Source organism: Malus sylvestris, chromosome 13 (genome assembly GCF_916048215.2).
Source record: "Malus sylvestris chromosome 13, drMalSylv7.2, whole genome shotgun sequence".
Lineage (NCBI taxonomy): Eukaryota > Viridiplantae > Streptophyta > Magnoliopsida > Rosales > Rosaceae > Malus > Malus sylvestris.
The window spans coordinates 18,663,358-18,682,838 of NC_062272.1; the positions used below are offsets into that span (position 1 = coordinate 18,663,358).

Sequence of the window (19,481 nt, forward strand, 5' to 3'; positions counted from 1 at the left end):
GTAAAATCTGTATTATGTGAATATGTGCAGTTGTGCTGCTGTAAAAATTCAGTTTTTTTTTTCCATAAAAAAAAAAGGACGCGTAGACCCGGCATGTTTCAAACGAGCCAGGTTAGGTCCCAGTTTGGCCCGTTTCTTTTAAACCCTGATCCGGTCCAGTCTCTTCAAAATTGAGCTTGACCCATCCCGTGCCCAGCCCTATTTGAAACTACTGACAAAACACTCGTATCAAGTAATTCACCTCTACATCCGTGAAAATTATAAAAAAATTCCGAGTTAATTTATGTTTTATTATTGAACAATCGTTACTCCCTCGAGTTAATGTAAATTGTTTGATTTTGTAGATTTCCGTTGTTTGCAACTGCACCATTCAAAAGCGTCGCCTGACATTTCCTCATTTTATATCAACACGACATAAAAAGAAAAGATGACACAAAATTTGGTTTGTTTTGGCTTTTTCTTTTTTTTTGTTTTTTTTGGTTTTTGTTCTAAGGGGTTTTATCACAAATAGTCCATGAAATTTACCCTCACCATCAAGATGGTCTAAAATTGAAAATCAATCAATGTAGTTCTTGAAAATAGGTATCACAAATCAATGTGGTCATTATGTCATAATTCTATTAAAAATTCTGTTAAGTGCTGATATGATGCATAAATGGGCCCCACAAGATTTACGAGTTTGTATCACAAATGATCCTTGAAATTGACTTACATCATCAACATGATGTTTGAAATTGACTCACACCATCAAGATGATCCCTAAAATTGAAAATCGATGAATGTAGTCCTTGAAAATAGTTGCCGCAAATCAATATGATTCTTCCGCCACAATTCTGTAAAACTTTTTGTTATGTGCTGATGTGGGTTTAATAATTAATTAAAAATTTGTCTAAACACCTTTTTGCACAATAGATTTTTTTTTCTTATAGTAGGAGTGTGTAAAGATGGGTGTTTTGAGATATTTTTTTAGAGAATAGACAGTGAATGAGGTAGAGGAATGTATATTGAGATGAGAGGTGATTGCAGGACTAAGTTTTTGGGTTCACAACTTTTTATTAACTACTAAATTATTAAACCTATTTGTAATTTTTTTTAAATTTAATTAGACTTGTGTAATCCATTTATGTGTCACATCAACACATAACAAAAATTTTGACAGAATTGTGATGCAAGGACTACATTGACTTGGGACACTTACTTGAAAGACTACATTGATAGATTTTCAATTTCAAGGACCATTTTGATGTCACAGGTTAATTTCAAAGACCATTTGTGAGAAGAAAATGACATATGAGAGCTATTTATGTGCCACATCAGTACTTAACAGAATTGTTAAGAGAATTGTGATGGAATGACTACATTGATTTGCGACACCTATTTTCAGGGACCATATTGATTGATTTTCAATTTCAGGGACCATCTTGATGTTAAGGATCAATTTCAAGGACCATTTGTGAAAAAAGAGAACCTTTTTTTTAATTACTAATTATATTATCTATAATAAAAGAGAGGGGCCGAGCTTAAGCTCACAATAGGATAGTAATAATGTGGTTTAATTTCACTTTTAGCAAAAATCAAATCTAAAATCTCTCATTTATAAGTGAAAAAGAATATCATTAGACTGTAGTACTAAGTAGCTGTATTGTTAGTGATAATCAAGTAAAATATTGGAAATTGGACAACTTTGTAAGGCCAAAAAGAATTAGACAACTTTTGAAATAACTCAAACTTTATACAATGGATCCCTTTGACTGAATCATGACCGTTGGATTCAATGATTCACCAAATCATCCCCCTTCCACCACGAAAATGGCATCTTATGAACTTTTCCCCCAACCCCTAATTCCTCCTCTGATTTTAGAAAATTATAGTAAACAGCTTCTTCAGTAGGATTTAAATTTGACTCCATCCATTTTAAACTCTCAATTCAATTCCTTGCAGTCTGATTGATATACGAGTTAATTCAATTCAATTTATATTCTGATTACAGACACATTACGTGTTAATAAATGAGTCATAGCATTAATCAATTTTCTAGGGGAATATGTACGAAACAATTGGCAAAATCAGGTGCATGCTTGATCACAAATCGACTAAGATGAACGCACATACACCGTTAGATGAGATCTACACAGAATGTTTTTACAAATTAGCAAGGGTCCATCAGAACCCTTACAAACCGGATTGAATCCGGCTAACTAACTACACAGGAACGAAAGGCCGGGCCATCTGAGGCGGCTCGTAGCAAAACGGAGCCGCAGGGTGCTGCCACTTCTTGAATACCGCCGCCTGCGCCGACTTGTCAGCCTCCGCGCCCTGATGATGGTGGCGCGGGAGCTCCTTCTGCTGGTGCCGCGAGTCGTCACGGGATTTGGCCTCGATCGGTTGATCGGGGGAGACAAGAGGGGAGAGGAGGGGGATGGCGACGTTCCAATCGGGGACGCGGTTTATTTGAAGGGAAGACGGGGGCGGGGCTCGCCTCTGGAGGCGGCTGAGCTGGCGGCGGTTGCCGGACCTCGGTCGCGGTGCTTCTGCCATTGATTTGATTTGGATGAGATCTCGGACGGGAGAGAGAGAGAGAGAGAGCGAGGGATTTGGGATTTGGTGTGCAACAGATGGAACTACGTAAGGAAGTGGTGAGGGGGTGAATATATATAAGCGAGGGAGAGAGAGAGAGAAAGGCGTATGGTTGGCACGCGGCTTTGGCTCCTTCAAGCCCCGACCTTGGCTGTCTCACTCCAACAAAATACGACTCTCAAACGCACGGAACGCACGTTAATTTTTACTTCGTTTTGGGTACGTTTTGGTTTAACTGATTTTTCAGATTTTCAACATTTGAAGACTGAAGAAATAAAAAACAATTTGGTTTTTTGTTTACTTTATCACCTAACTGGATTTAACATTCACGTCACTCGCACATACTATAAGCAAAGAAATGTTCGAGTTTAGGGGTTTACAAGGGACGACCCATGATTTTGATCACGGTCACATATTCTCAATCAAATCAAATTCATCACAATCAAGAATTGGAACGATCTCGAGCAAATTCGCTCTTGAAATTTGGATTCTAGGGTTGGGGGAAGCAAGGAGTAGAGATAAATAAGGTCGGACTGGGTGGGAAGATTTTTGGTTTGAATAAATGTTGAGCAAGAACAAAGAAGTAAAGGAGAAAATTAAGTTTTCACGCTTCAGGTATATGATGTCGAAGGGATAACTAATCACTTAGTGATCGATTTGGACTGGTTTGATTAAGTTATTATCCATTTTCAATCAGACAGTAGTAAAGTTAATTTGGTCGAAATACTCAAAATTAGTTAAAAAGAGACCTAAATAGGAAGGAAGCGTGTAAGGGGATTCTCTATGTTCAAATGTTGTTAGCCTTGGTTGGCTTTCTTTGCTCTTTTGGCTTCAGCCCTGGAGGGGAGATAAAAGAATGTAAAAACTAACCAAACCACTCAGATTATTATTTTATTTTTTGTAAACCAATCAGGTTATTTAGTTTGGCCTTTTTGAATACTTCATATGATTTAAGTTTCAAATAACAAGTTAAACATAGGGGTGAGTTCGATTTTATTCGGTTCAGTTTGGCCAAAACTGAAATTTTGGTTTGGTTTGATTCGGTTCAATTTTCTTTTGGTTTTTTTTTTCAGTTTGGTTTGTTTTTGTTTTTTTTTGTTCTGTTCGGTTTCGATTTTTCTTATTTTATAAAACTTGATATTTTTTAATATGAAATTTAGAAAAGAGGCTTGCATTAGTAGATAATAATAAGAAAATGGGAAAGTGGAAAGTGGGATGGTAGTACATATACAATATTATATAAACCAATCATATTCTATCAATAACCTCAACTGCAAAGAAAAATAATCACCGTATTCATTTAAAAAGCAAACAAATAGAGAAGCTTTTCCAAGTTCCAAAGCCTTCAAAAACTTTCTTCTATAACCAATGAAATATCCTCCCTAATTGATCCAGTACTTTGAAAAAGCCCTAGGCTTAGTTTCGAACTTGGCAACAAAGTTTTACAAAAAAAAATCAGGGGCATACATTTATAGAGTGTAAAGAGATTCGGTTCAGTTTGGTTTTCCGAACCTCCAAAATCGAAATTGAACCAATAAGGTTTGGTTCGGTTTTTTTTGTTTTTGATTTCGGTTCAGTGTTCAATCCGATTTTTTTCGGTTTTTAGCCTTTTAAACCCACCCCCAATTGAACTTGACTTAATTGAAAAATAAAATAAAACAAAATAATTAGTTGAAAGAAAAAAACTTACGCGCCTAAACGAAGATACCATTATGAAATGCATCAACTAAACGAAAACAATGCAACAATTTCAACGTTTTACGCGTATGTCAATGGTGAAGTTTCCCTCCTCCTCCCAAACTTGAACAATGGAATATCGGAAAGTGCAGACAATCCGAGGATGAGTACATAAGAATTGTAATTTAATTGATTAAAAACGTTTTCGTTACATTGACGTTTTATATTCAAATCTCTTTTCAATTATTCTATTAGCAACAATGTTCATTAAAATTAACAATTTAAAAATGCATGTGTGATTTCATATACTAGTGGATAGTGTTAATTTTCTACTCCCATGTCCAAAACCTTATCATCTCCTACAATTATTGTAATTGTTTTGAACTCTTTATTTAATAATAATAAAATTTTGAAAAATAAAAAAAAATAAAAAATCTGAAGCTGAGCCGAAAAGGGAGTAGGCAGCTGGAGCTATGAGCGAGCCAACAAAACCTCCCAACCGAAAGGCAACAGAGACCGAGTTAAACAACTTTCTTAAGGTATCTAGATTTTACGTTACCAATTCAGACGTGGGCCCCACCACCGACTGTTTTGGGCATTACCATGTAACTCCGCTGGATTTTGACCTTTTTTTTATTAATTAGTTTATTATTATTATTTGGTTGGACGACATCAAAAAAGAACGACGCATCAACTATATCTGACCAACGGCTCTGATGATGGTTACGTGGTCACTTGTAAGCCTTGATCAACCCAAAAGCATTTTAATGGTGTTGATCAAGGCTTACAAGTGACCACCTAACCATCATCAGAGCCGTTGGGAAAATTACAGAAATACCAAGTCAAACCAGATAGTCTCTGTCTCAAAGGGTATAAACGTCATTTTCCCAGAATATTCGCATATTTATACATAAATGTGCTGAATTGCTTGGACCCAAAAATATGAATACAAAGAGAGAGAGAGAGCCCCATGATTGACACAGAGAAAATCCCCAAATGCAAATTCTCTCTTTTGAACATACTAGTATAACGACCCAGGTGAAAAGCATTTTGAGCTCCTCAATTCCGGCAGATCGAACTCTTCCTCGTTGGTGAGAGCTCCGGCGATCATTCTCTGCTTCCTCGCCTGGACTTGTCGCATTCGCTCCTCCACCGTGTCCTGCAATGCGCAAAGCAAAAAATACAACTTGGAGGGGAAAACGTGAGACACAAGAAAAGTAGACCAAACCAAGTTAAGGCAGCAACGCAAGAGTTTGCTTGTACAACACAATAAAGGAAAACAACAATCATGCAGGAGAACTTGTAAAGCCTGGACCAGTTTTAAACTACTGAAAACTCACCTTGACAATGAATCGTCTGACTACAACACTTTGCTCTTGTCCAATGCGATGAATTCTCATGATCGCTTGCCCCTCTCCTCGACAGCAGGATTCCACCACGGATCCTAAAAAAGGGCAAAGAAACAGAATGTGATCCTTTCAGCTTACCATTTCCCCTTGGGTGTCGTTGAACTTGTTCAAAACCCTCTCCCTCTGTGTCAGACAGCTTTCCATCAAACATCAGCTCTTCTTCATAGGGGACTCCGATAGATCCCAAAATGTAGTCCACTGGCTCAACACAACGCTCTTTGCACCACAACCTGACCGAAGAACACGTTCCAAGAAATCTGAAAGCTTTGCAACGTTGGAAGATTCCGTCCAGTTTTCCTCATCAGTAACCTGGAAACGGCTTTCCGATGGGCAGGTTATAAGGTCACTGTTTGCAAGCCATTGCCGACATATGAGACACTCTTTGTTTTCACGACGAGGGATACTCTCCACACCCTCTTCAACGTACGCTTGAGTGGGGACAATCTGCTTTGAACTGGAAGAAGCATGACTAGCTTCAAGGAATTTTTCAGCAAGATTGTCCAAGTCTGCAAACTTTTGTATATTTTGCATAAAAGATGGTCAGAACAAAGGATCATAGAATGACTATTGAAGAGGCTACGAATAATTACAAGGCTACAAGCTAAGATAACTCGACGGTAAGCAAACAAATAAGTCCATTTGCAACTGGATATCAGCTAGGTTGAAGGTTGGCACAATTAGTGTCAAGAAATTTACTCTACCTAGATACAAATAACACCATATTCGCGAGGAACAAAAACCTTCAATCCAAACATCTGAAGAATTTCTCCACAAAGAATCACACCTCGTATTTCAACACAAAGAATCTCACATCGATCAAGGTTGGCACAAAAACCTGCAATTCAAGCGCTAGAAGAATTTATGAAGACACCGCCAGGTCCAATAAAATTGACCACCCCTTTACAACATCCATCAATATTGTAATAAAATTATTCAATGGGAGGGACAAAATCTTGCTCAAAAATAATTTTGTTGCGCCAATGCCAATATATAATTCCAATTAAAAACAAATAATATTATTCAAGAGGGAAATAAATACCATTATAATTAAATTTTAGAGAAAAAAAGGAAAGAGGTAAAAAGGTAGGCGAAAGAGTACAAGTGACAAAACTATAGAGTCAGCGCCAAATCTTTCTCGGCCTTTCAAACCCATACTAAACCGGGTACGAACCGGATTCGGTGGTATTTGTAAGTGTGACCCGATTACTAATAAACAAAAAAGTCATAAAAAAAAGATAACGAGAAAACCAAGACACAGTCACACAACCCAAAGGACTCTCCTCAGCTGCAGCGAAAGCAATGTGCACATTAGAGAAACGCGGCGATCTCTTCTTCCTAACCCTCACCGGAGACGACGACCACCGCCTCGGCCTCCCAATCATCGACTCCCTCCTCTCCGCCATCGCCGAAGCCAAGTCCCAAGCCACGCGCGGCTCCGTCTTCATCACCACCGCCCAAGGCAAGTTCTTCTCCAATGGCTTCGACCTCGGCTGGGCCCAATCCGCCGGCTCCGCCACCGCTGCCCGCGCCCGCCTCAATCAAATGGTCCTCGCCTTCAAGCCGGTCGTCGTCGCGCTCCTCTCGCTCCCGATGCCGACGATCGCCGCAGTCCAAGGCCACGCCGCCGCAGCCGGCTTCTTGTTCGCCCTGAGCCACGATTACTTCCTGATGAGGCGCGACAGAGGCGTGCTGTACATGAGCGAGGTCGATTTGGGGCTGCCGTTCCCGGACTACTTCACGGCTGCGTTTCGGTCGAAGATTGGGTCGGTGTCAGGTCGGAGGGATGTGATGCTGAGGGGGATGAAGGTGAAGGGAGAGGAGGCGGTGAAAATGGGGATCGTGGAGTCGGCGCACGATAGCGCGGAGAGCACGGTGGAGGCTGCGGTGCGCCTGGGGGAGGAGTTGGGGAAGAGGAAGTGGAACGGCGACGTTTACGCGGAGATCAGGAAGAGCTTGTATCCGGAGTTGTGTGGAGTTCTTGGAGTGGCGATTGCTACTCCAAAGGCAAAGCTCTGAGTCTGTCATCTTCTCCGATTTAGTGGGGCATTTAGAGAATAATTTGAAAATTAAGAGGTTTGAATTGAAATTTGATGATTTCAGTGGTTCAAATGTGTGAATCATTTTATGTAAGATTGCATAAGAAGGCTAAGGAAATAAGAAATGGATTATTTACTTTTAATTTTCTTTCGAAATGTGGCTCAAAAATTTCATTTTGCAGTAAGTGTCAATAAAAACACTCGTGTATATATATATATATATATATATATAAGTGTGTGTGTGTGTAAGTGATCTTGGACGTATATCGGAAATAAATTTGTTCTAGTCAACGTAGTTATGCTCACATTCATGTTTAGCACTGATGAGGTGTAGCACTTAAATTATGTGTTATAAGTCCTTTCTACACGAGTGCTCCATGGAGACGGTGTTTGTTCACTTGAATAATGTACTATAAGGACGTGTTTGTTTGGCCACCTTAAGTTTCATTGGACTGAACTATTTGGGTAAGATTATTATTCTGTGTTTGGAGCAAGCCGGACTCGTGCCGACTAAATTCTTTGTTAGCTGGGCTTAGCGAGAACCCCCGAAAAGGAGGGGATTGCTAGTCCTGTTTCCCTGCTTCCCCTCACTTTGCCTCGCCCCATGCCTGAGAACTTGCCCACCCAACGTCTCTCTCCCCACCACCCTCTCGTCTGTCTAGAGGATCTCCAAGTCTTGTAGATATGCTCACATTTACGTTTAGCACTGATGACATGAGGTGAAGCGCTTAAATTAGGTGTTATAAATCCTTCCTACACGAGTGCTATATGGGGAGAGCGTTCACCTGAATAATATACTATAAGTGTTTCCTATATAAGTAAATTCATAGCGTGCTACCACTTTATAACAAGTGCTTCTAAAAAAGTTGAAGCATCACCAAAAAGATGTAAGGAATCCTGTGTGAATTGTTTTGACAAAAAAATAGTTTTTTGGTTTCAAAGCAGATGCCAAGATTTTACATGGATTGACATTCTCCACACTGCTGCTAAATTTGAAAGCAACGCCAATTTGTTTTTATAATGTCGAGCCCACATATTTCTTTATTTTTCTTCACTTGTTAATGATTATTTCTTGAATTATGACCCACTTGATTTTGTAAATAAAAAAAAACATTTTAATTTGACATCTCGATTAGTCGGTTGGAATAAGAGACTTTTCAAAATGTTATGTTGTAATATCAACTACAAAAATGAAATTTGACATACCAAATAGAGTTTCAGCCTGCCTTCAAATTTTATCACGTGACATTTTACGGAGAATTTGATTCCTGTTTTAGACATTTAATATTTCTATTGAAGATGCTTTAAAAATATTGCTTTTTAGACCACCAAAGAACCGCCTCCCCTCCCCTTTTGTATTATTGGATTGCCTTCCTCCTGAAATCAAATTTAAATACTAATCATAGATGATGAATTACAAGCCGTCTAATCCGTGTACGTCTATTATTTGGGAGCTCAGAACTAGTTTGGCATTTGGTAGTGTTAATGAGTTGAGCGACAAGGCCACTCCTGCCAAACTAGTTGATTTAAATGACTTGTTGTTGAGTCTTCTTGTAGAGAAGCTCGCTTGCATTCAATGCACAGTTTTAATGGCGTCTTTTTATTTATGATCGGTACAACTAAGAGGAGAGAGAAGACAAAATGTAAAAGAAGGAAGAAAACCTGTACCACTCGCTTCTGATTGGTAAGAATCATTGGCATATGCTGCATTGAAATCTAAAGTGCAACTGCCACGTTGCAATTTGAAGGCATGAAAGAACAGCTTCCGTAGCAGATACGGATGTTGAACCGTTTCGTGAGGGGAAAGAAAGGAGGATGATTGTTCGTCAAATTTTGAGTAATAAAAATGGAGGGTGGGCCTAAGCGGGCCAACCCTTGGAGGTCCCACAAATTATGTCAGCCATATGTCTTGATACCCATACGGCACCCACCAATCGAGGGTGAGAGCGGCATATTTAGCCAACTGACCCTTTTAATCTCCACAATTTACCCACCGCCTCCCTTTTGTACCACGTCCTTCCTCGCCCCTTTTCGTTTCATCGATGTGGGATTGGAGTAAGTGAAATTTCAAGCCCTTTTGCCCCCTACCCTAAACTACATAAACTTGGGCCAATTTGCAGCTACCTAATAGTTCAACAAGTAAGTTGCTACAAGGTTAGTTCATAGGGCATACTGGCAGCTACCTAGTAATTTAAGTTGAGATGAATAGCAATTTACTCTTGTTTTAACAAAGGAAAATGATTAAAGCCTGTAGAGTGGTAAAAAGAAAGATGCACTGCCTCTTTACGGGCACCCAATGCTTTCGTCTGAAAGACTAAATAAGTTACAGAGTCAGTTAACTGCCAAAGCCCCGACTAACATTGACATTACTGGGAAGCCGATAGCATCTTCAATTAAGTTCATGTAATTAAAGGTGTCACCTTCTACGAATTAATGTAACACATTGCCTGTGCTTGAAGAAAATAAGAGTCCTTGTACTTTCTCCCACTTCCAATGTGAATCCCATTGCGAATCCAGTCGTCACGATGTATCCAAGCATCCCGACCAATATCAAGAATTCCAAGAATCTGTTGTGAAGCACAATATATGCTAGGTTGGTAACATGATGAAAAGTGCAACCAGCAAAAGACACGTTTGGTGGATGTCATTTGCCACAGACAGACAACTAAAACGAGCGCACAAGCATATACTAAAAAGGCACCTCCTCCCTACAATCACCAACTACATAAGATGCATACAACAATGTATTAAAAAGGTAGAGAATGATTGACTTACCGCACCACCTTTCCATGGTACAACAGTTGGATTTGATCTTGATTGCAAGACCTATTTAACATGATATAGACCACATATGAAAAACTATGGTCAAGTTTATTTCGGTTACAAGAAAAAAAAAGAAGGATTAAAACCATCGAGGATATAAGTAATAAACTAACCTCAACAGTATCAATTGCTTCATTTGAAGGAATTGCATGTAAGACCCTGCCAAAAGGAGAATGATAATTTAATCTTATAAGGGTGTCTGTATCTCTTGCGTGAACGGTCCATCCCCATTCAATTGCCTTTATTAAATAAGCACACGGGCATATCAAGCTCGCATAAGTATCCAATTTTATTGGTGTGTACTTAAAAACCAGAAATTCAGCAGAAAGTTGTGCTAGGGTCAACGTAAAGAGGGGCACACAGCAAACAACTTTTCCAAGCATGGAGACCGAGACCTATGAACTAAAAACTCACCATCCCAACAACTACTATTCATCTTGCATTGTGCAAATACGAAGCTTAATTGCCTAAGCTATTAGTTTATGAACATAAACCACAAGTCTAACTTAGCAAAACTCTACGCCAAGGAATCAAACTCCGCATTGGTGGTTTCTCTAAAGGAAGTTGAGGTTACACCCAAAACCAATTGGCAGTGGGAGGAGTAACCATACTCCTTACGATTCCATTCAAGGTTTCTTTAACTTTCCAATGTGAGACAACTCTCCATGCACCCTCACGTGTGGCGATACTCAAGGCAAACACATGGAGAACACATTGCGTGACATAGACACGTGTATTGTTGGGATTCACAAGTGGGCGAACCTGGCTCTGATACCGTATTAGAACATCATAAGCATAACCATAATCACAAATATTAATCAAACAAGTAGGTTTGTTTAAGATGAACTGACCTTTCCTCCACTGCAGGAACAAGACCTCTTGTCAAAGCCACTCCACCAATCTAAAACATGAAATAGGTCATTTCTTCATTTCTACACCAAGTATGCAAATATAGAAACACATTGTATATCTTAAGTGACAAACTCACCAATAGTATACTGCAGAACAATTTTCTTTGGAGGTCTATACGTCCTGTCAACAAACCACCAAGTGGTGCTTAGGTATCAAATATAAAAGCATTGTAAGTGACACTCTAGAAACTTACCTGTTGAAAGAATGCTACTCGTTATGGCTTCTGCAAGGCCAATTTTTTCTTCTTTCTTTGGTTTAGCTGAAAAAGCTGGGTAGCTGTCCCACAGTGGATACCCGGTGTTCACGCTGGAAAACAAGCCATCTGACATTTCAGGTCTTCTGGGAAATTCCATGTGCCACGTATCTTCTAGCATGTCTTCATAGTCACGAAACCTATGCAATTAACCAATCCAATATTTATCAAGAATGACTAATTTATCCCAATTATTATTATGTTGCAGAGAAGTTTAACTTGGAAAACATGACTGACCAAACACTGGGCGGTGGAGGATATGCATCTGGGACCAAAAGCATTGGGAAGAACAAACCCATAGGAGGGACCTATGCAACATAAAATTATAATAAATTTTGTTCCCTGAAAGTTATATTTTAGGACTAAAGCAGCTATAATTCACTTTAAGAGACACACATTGAGAGCAGTTAATCTTGTCTTATGAGATCCAGCTGGCATGCCATCTTCATAAGAATGAACTACACCAACAGCGTCAAGTTCCCCCTCCTGTATAAAGGAAACTAAGTAATTAGAAAAGCAAAACCCGAGAACCAAGGTAAAGGACCCTTGTTCAACACATTCTACACTATTTAGCCATACACTTCATTCAATTCAATTACTAACATATAGCCTTTTAAATCAAGCACTCGATAATAAACCTTCTTTCAACATGGAGGGTCTTTGACAGACCCAAATATATATCTACGTTATAGAGAATTAGCTTCACATCTGTGTTCTATAGATGATTCACCATGACCTGAAATGCTTTCTTTTAACTTTTCATTGCACTGTGAAACCTCAAATTGTATACTAGATCTTCACATATTCTGGAAAGAAAATATGATTGGCTCGTTACTTATAATTTAAAAAAAAAAAAAAAAAAACAAAACATACAGGGGGAGAAAACAAACATATAAAAAGGAAAACCACCTATTGGATCAAAGTTATGAAATAAGACATAACATATGTGTGCGTTGTCTTGTATGTAGTCCTCACGAGATAATTACATTAATTGAAAACTCAACACAGAAATATTATACATACATACAACCCCAGTAGAGTGTAGGGTGGCCAAAAAAATCTAGATGGCATCATACACAACATTACTGAAGGTATAACCTAGTTTAAGAGAATCATCACAAGCATGATAGTGTGATACTCAACCTGCCTCTCTTTGGGACGTCATGTCTACTACCAATGTTCTGATTCATCTAGACTAGCGGGAGATCTGTAATATTTTATTTTATTTTATTTTATTTTTTTTGTAATTTTAAGCATCTTTTGGCTTTCCTCGGATGGACTTCTTGTCCATATGTATATGCATGCATGTATTACTGGCGTGAATCATGTATCACTAAAAGAAGCTAGGGCAGATGACAGAAGATACATCACATATAGAATAAACCATGACCAAACAAGAAACAAGTAAGAGAACTAACTTTAATCTCACAATAAGACTCTTTTAGTCTGTTAAGCATCAAGAGATCTATCGGCTTGGTGAACATGTCAGTACGAATTTGTGGCCATGTCTGATGATGTCTTTGAGTCCAAAGAAGGCATCTTGATACGTCCTGAAAAAATACACATACAATTTAACTTCACAAAGAACAGGTTTAATGGAAAATGAAACTTGTTAAATCAACATTTATTTCATTAACGGGAAATTAAAAGGTAAAGAAAGAGGTTACAAGATGAGAGCAAGTTAACAAAGAAGAACTAAAAGGCCTTTGCAGTGGAATAAATACATGATGGCAGAATTAGCTCAGTGCTGCTGATGTGCTAAAGAGGAATTGATGCACCATCACATTGTAAACACAAACTGAAGGAATTTGAAGGACATACCAATTCAAAAGAATAAAACATGATATATATCACCATCAAGAGAAAAGAAAATTTTGAGAAGCAAATACGCAAAAGAACAAGTGAGATGAAGAGTAAGATATGAATCATGCGATGAATCGCAAAAATAAAGACTTCGAGCTTTGCATCATCAAGAAACAGCTACTGAGTGTGAACATTATCTTTTTAGGGTTTTAGTTAACATGGATGGGCAACAGCTACAGAAACAATGGTAGAATATTTATTTCATTCTTGTAGCTACTAGCTAGTCAAAACTTTGGAAATTCTAAAACAGAACCCACCTCTCCACCAAAAGGTAAAGTTTTCTCTGTATGAGGTAAAGCTGCTCCATCCTGGACAACAGAAGAGACAAGCGATACATTATCATAAGTAAGACCAACTCAAATGATTTAGGCATAATACAGCATGCTATTGATAAGACCAAAAAGCTACAAAAGGAGTTAGTTTTTCTTTTATTTATTCAGCATGAAATTTTATAAAGGATGTTTAAAAGTAATAACACACTTGCTAAAAAAAAGAGAGATGGCAGTGACAGTGTAAAATAACTTTATTTGAGGGATCCCTTAATTGAAGCTCACACACACTCACTTGCTAAATCCAATACATATACATACATGCATACACACACATACAAAAGTGATTTTAGGAAATGCCTCTAACTGAATAACTAAGCATGCATTTTTTTCATGTTGGTTCTGAAAGCATGAACAGATATGCAGGGACTGTATGGAATGATATATTTATGCTTTTTGAGTTTCTTTCTTTATGTTAAGTAGATGGGAAGAGAAGGTATGGAAATGGCAGTTACCTCAATGCAAATAACTGATGTCACCTGAGCACCCATCTTAACAACACAAGCTGTTGATAATCCATTCCCAAAAGCTGCAGCTAGACCTTCCTGTGGTAACGAACACAATAAAATCATCATGTACAAAGGTGAGACCATGAAGAGTCAGTGACACAACATTTTGTACTGCAAAAATAGGAAATCATCAATCGAGGAAAAGGACTGTCAAAAGCACTGAGAAAAAAAAGAAAAGTTAAATGATAATTCTACTTGTGGCATTATCTCATTGAGCATAAATTTATACAGAAAAGAAAATTTCCCCACCTGATGTACCACTGCTGAGCTAAAACGCAAGTCACGCAAGACTATTGACAACAATTCCTTTATTTCTGCTTGGAGAAAATGACAAATTATAAAATATGACCATAGTTTCCCAAGGCAATGCTTTTATATATTCAAGCGAACAATAAATTTCCACAATCAGAATTAGAATAGGCCAAGATAAATAAACAAATCACAGAAGCGCAAGGTAGTATAAACTGTATGATAAATTGTCGTTATGGTTAAAGGATGTATCATTTAGTACATTGACATGCTTTCCATTTCACATAAAAAGACAGTACTGATTGCACAACAGGTGTGAGGTGAATCATAAATCCAAGGCAAAATGGTGAAGCTGTAATTTGTCTTGAAAGTTAGATAAAGATGGTTACACCCTACAGTTACACCTAACGTGAGAGATAAACATTGTAAAGTAAATTGCAGTGCCACCTACTATATTGGAAAATATAGTTCACACTTCCTTGTGGAAAGGCATTACAAAACCAAAGAAACTAGCAGAGACCTTTAAATAGATAACACCAATTAGATAGAAGGACATCGTTATGAACAGAAAGCTACAAACTACAACATGATATGCAAATTATCACCACTACGTATTGTAACAATAATAACAAGTTGTTTCAGTAATAGCAGAGTCCAAACATTTCTATATCCAAATTGTGTAGTCCCCTGGTAAAATTGATATCAGCTCAACAAAACTTATAAGCTCTTTAAGAAGGATGCAAAACGGGGGTTTTGATAAAAGCATTTTTTTTCTTATAGGATAAAATGATAATGAGGAAGGATATGTCCAACTTCAAGTTGAAACAGGCTAGTTCTAAATGAATTTTTCTTGTTGTCACTAGTATACTTAGGAAGAACCTCTTCTTCAGTGAGATGGAAAAAAATTCTTTAAATAAAGGTACGGTTATCCGTATAAGTTCTGATTGACACACATCATTCATCAAGTAAAAGAATTTGCAGATCGTGTAGCATTCACCTTGTGTTAGCAAATATTTCCATTAAAACAGAAGAAGAAAAATACCTACATAAAGTAGGAATGCATTTCTAAAAAATAGAAACAGTTGGCAATCCTAAATGGCAGTGGAAACAAATTTTGAAATAAAAACAACTTATAGCCATGGAAGTCCAATGACTAAGACAGATAATGTGAGGACAAAGGAGTAATTTCTCAATCTAAGGAACAGACTACAATTTTGAGTACCTCGATTATCAAATGTTTCTGGAAGGACGAGCATAGCTGCATACTTGTGTCTTTCATGTAGAGGGATGTGCAGTTTCTCTGTCAAAATAAAATCCCAAATAGCATGTACGTCTTCAAGTACCTAATGAAACATGCAAAATGTAAATGAGATTCAATATCTCATGAAAATTAGAAACTTTTATGTATTGAATAATGCATTAAAGCATAAAAGTTTACATTACTAGATTTTGCCAATTTATTGTGATGAAATATGTCACATGTCATCCCAAAAACTTCATAGGAGAAGATGTAATCAGAACCCATGTGAAGTTGAAATTCTACAATGGCAACTCAACCAAAGTAGATTCATATCTCTGAGTTAAAAGGATAATGAAAACAGGAACTGTACCTGCTGCATGGGATAATGTAGCGAAATATTTAGGTGACCTCTACGTATAGGACGATGTAAGGTATATGGTGCCATGGGGGATATTTTTAGTGCTTCCTCACCATAGATGACCTTTTTGTATTTGTGATTGCTAGAGCCAAGCTCCTCAGTATTTGCATCTCTGTGCTGGCCTAAAGACTCGCTAGTTGTGCGTTTGTTCTCTGAACTTTCTGCACAGTTAATATGACTATTTGAGGAAATGTGTGCCAAAGAAGACAATATTAGTTGCAGTGGAATAATATCAAGTTAAATGTCCATACACCCAATCAAGAAAAGTAGAACAACTGATATACAAGGACTCTTGCATGACCTAATGCTGAAGACGAACTAGGTTCCTTTTGGTACACATCTGTCCAATCAAATGATGTGTCCTTTCTACTATTCTGTGGATTAAGTCCATCAACGCGTCCCATCTGCACATCAGCTTCATCATTTCATTTTCAATGAACAAGACACATAATCACCAAGGTCCAAATCATAAAGATCAAGCTCCTTTTACATTGGTAGGGCAGGTGCATAGCGCACTATCTGTATGAAAACGAACAAACACAATGCTAATTTCAAGCAGAAAATACGCATACCTTGCGTGGGTAAGAATTATTTCCAACCTCTTCATCTATGAACGGAATCTTCAAGAACGACGCAATCTTCAAAACGGAAGAAACAATAAAGCTTAAATTCAAACTCCAAATACAAATCTAACAAGTTAACGCATTAAACAAAGCAATTTGCATAGACTCACCATATCGTAGGCCTTTTCCCGCTCCATATACTGCGTAGTCGTAACTTGAGTATTGAGCAGCTGAAACCCAAAAGCAATCCAAAAGAAACTAAAAACATCAACAATCAATCGCGACCGAACCCTACGAAACACTAAAATAGTACGTAAAGTTTAAGGAACAACACGAAACCTGGTCTTGAACATTTCTCCTGGGCTCCTGCGTGGTGTGCCATGCAATGCAATGTGGAATATTAAGAGGGGTGTCCTTCGAAGCAAGGCCAATTCTGATGTTTGCAGAACCTGAGCTCCCAAAACAACAACAACCCAAAATGGAAAGGACCAAAATTAGTGACTAAAATTTGAAATGGGATATGGGTTTTGCGATTTGCGTTGTAAAATTTGATGGGTTTATGCTGAAAAATCGAATGGAGCTGTAAAAAACTGGGAAATTAAGTACCTGGGTTGATGATGACCAGATTGGATCCTCGCTCGGAGAGCAGCTGTGAGGGAACCACGGATTTCAGGTAATCCTGGGAAGTAGCAAGGCACAAGCTGTGAAAATTACAACGAGAGATAGATAGATAGATAGAGAGTGAGAGAGAGGGTTCATACCATGGAGCTTCAAATGGCGGTTCGCCTCCTTGATGTTGCTTCGCTTTGTGTGTTTCAGTGCTTACAGTGAGTCTCTCTTGTTTTCTTCTCCTTATTTCTGGGTCTGGAAAATGGGTCGTCACGGGCCAACCTTCTATTTCAACCCAAGCCTGATCTGAACCAGACCGGTTTAATATCTTAGGAAACCGGTGCTAATTTTTCAACCAACTCAAGAAAGTAATTAATTACCGGACAAGTTTTCAATTAAAAAGTTAAAAAAAATAAAAATAAAAATGAAAAATGAAATAGTTATTAAACTGCCTTTAAGTATTGTCATGATTGAGGTTTGGTAAGAACATTACAACATTAATAAAATAAAATAAAATAAAGAACATTACAAGTTGTTAGTTAAGGGTTTTTTTTCTTTCTCCAATTGGATTTTTGGAGTTATGAAATTTATAATTATTAGTATGTTTTACCTAATTGACTAAAAATTAACTAGTGGGTAAAAAACATTTCTTGCGACTGATTTTGACTACCCTATTTCAATAGCACATATGATAAAAGTTAAGGTTATTCCTCTTCATCGGCAAGTCCCGACCATCTTATTATTTTCAATATTGCCAATCTGAACACAATTTTTTCATTAACACTTTAAGGTCATTTTCAATTGTGGTCAAGTTAATCGATGGATTATTTACATATGTGGGCTAATCAGTTGACTAGGACGGACAATATGTCATTGTCAACCTCTTACGTATCAAGTTTGATTATTCCTGTAAATTAAAAATATAAATTATAGATTTTATTACAAATTATTTCTGAAATTAAATCATTCTATGACAGTCTTTAAAATAGAAAATTGATTAATAATGTCTTCGAATATGAGTGTCACACGTCAATCTAGCCCTTGCTTTACAATCCTGTCAAAAATATTTTTATATGTTGATGTGACGTATAGACCCATTTACGCAATCAATCAATACTATTTATTAACAAAACATTGCTTATCAACCTCTTTTTCAAAATTGTCCTTCCATACATTAACATAAAGAAAACACAAACTAATAAAATGAGAATAAGATAAGGATAAAACAGTAATTGCCATAATTAAAATAAAAGTTAAAAAAGATAAAAACTTGCACATTTCTCCCACCATTCTCTCCTCTCCTTAGACCATCTCCAACCATGGGCTAAATGCCAAATTTCCCCCTATTCCCCTCCCCCCAAACCTAACTCAACCCAAGCCAAATCTTTGGGCTAAAAGCTAAAAGCCAAAAGCCAAACCCAAGCCAAATTCCCCCCAAAATTTAGCCCATGATTCGGTGTGGGCCTCACCGAAATGAGTGAAACCCGGCGTCTATGTGCCAATCCCCCCCCACCCACTCGCCTGACGCGCTCGACGGGCGACCCTTTAGACAGACAATGCCCCACTCACGTGGGCCTGTTGGCCACCTTTCCTAGGCGCCCCAATGGTTATTTTGATTCGACGGTTGCGATCAACAAGCAGTTGGTTGATCCAACGGCCTAGATTCAAATTTATATTTATATATTTAATGAATTCAACGGCTGCCCAAATTTAAATCCAACGACTAAAATAATTAAAAAAAAAATTAACTCAAAATTTACCAAAAAACTCTATAAATACCTATGTATTTGTTCAAACATCCACACAAAACTCACTTTTCTCTTACAATTATTCCAAATTTTGTGTTTATACATCTCTATCATAATTTTCATATTCTTCCATAGTGTTTCATGAGTTTCATATATGGATTTAGTGATTTTTCAATATTTATCGGAATTTAAATATTTTTAGATTAAAATGTTCATAGAATTAATTTACGATAGTCTACATAATTTTTTTTTAAAAACAAAGTAAA

At 37.6% G+C, this 19,481-nt stretch overlaps 3 protein-coding genes and 1 non-coding gene across 4 annotated transcripts; 1 reads left to right on the forward strand and 3 right to left on the reverse strand.

The window, feature by feature from the left end:
* Positions 1-2,002: 2,002 nt before the first annotated feature.
* Positions 2,003-2,638, reverse strand: LOC126594812 (uncharacterized protein At4g14450, chloroplastic-like). The gene has a single exon (XM_050261066.1). It carries the CDS (start codon positions 2,536-2,538, stop codon positions 2,203-2,205), a length of 336 nt encoding a protein of 111 aa, XP_050117023.1. The 5' UTR covers positions 2,539-2,638; the 3' UTR covers positions 2,003-2,202.
* Positions 2,639-6,862: 4,224 nt separating this feature from the next.
* LOC126597368 (enoyl-CoA delta isomerase 2, peroxisomal-like) lies at positions 6,863-7,842 on the forward strand. Its single transcript, XM_050264155.1, has one exon. It carries the CDS (start codon positions 6,963-6,965, stop codon positions 7,677-7,679), a length of 717 nt encoding a protein of 238 aa, XP_050120112.1. The 5' UTR covers positions 6,863-6,962; the 3' UTR covers positions 7,680-7,842.
* Positions 7,843-9,546: 1,704 nt separating this feature from the next.
* LOC126598271 (U11 spliceosomal RNA) lies at positions 9,547-9,674 on the reverse strand. The gene has a single exon (XR_007614775.1). It is a non-coding gene; the product is annotated as a U11 spliceosomal RNA (small nuclear RNA).
* Positions 9,675-9,955: 281 nt separating this feature from the next.
* On the reverse strand, positions 9,956-17,771 carry LOC126596941 (actin-related protein 9). The gene is made up of 20 exons (XM_050263653.1): positions 17,620-17,771; positions 17,465-17,537; positions 17,198-17,307; positions 17,029-17,088; positions 16,868-16,933; positions 16,597-16,699; positions 16,248-16,456; positions 15,860-15,980; positions 14,638-14,702; positions 14,335-14,424; positions 13,808-13,858; positions 13,106-13,237; positions 12,084-12,173; positions 11,925-11,995; positions 11,628-11,827; positions 11,511-11,554; positions 11,374-11,423; positions 10,636-10,681; positions 10,475-10,525; positions 9,956-10,266 (listed from the first exon to the last, which is right to left on the reverse strand). Exons 1-20 carry the CDS (start codon positions 17,620-17,622, stop codon positions 10,123-10,125), a joined length of 1,779 nt encoding a protein of 592 aa, XP_050119610.1. The 5' UTR covers positions 17,623-17,771; the 3' UTR covers positions 9,956-10,122.
* Positions 17,772-19,481: the final 1,710 nt, after the last annotated feature.

Bases quoted from the DNA above. Each gene is read 5' to 3' on its own strand.
- LOC126596941 (XM_050263653.1), bottom strand. The intron at 14,703-15,859 runs GTACTCAAAATT...TTCTCCAAGCAG, and splicing joins AGAAACATTTGATAATCGAG to AAATAAAGGAATTGTTGTCA. The intron at 13,859-14,334 runs GTAACTGCCATT...TCTGTTGTCCAG, and splicing joins CATCAGTTATTTGCATTGAG to GATGGAGCAGCTTTACCTCA.
- LOC126594812 (XM_050261066.1), bottom strand. From the start codon at position 2,538: ATGGCAGAAGCACCGCGACCGAGGTCCGGCAACCGCCGCCAGCTCAGC.
- LOC126597368 (XM_050264155.1), top strand. From the start codon at position 6,963: ATGTGCACATTAGAGAAACGCGGCGATCTCTTCTTCCTAACCCTCACC.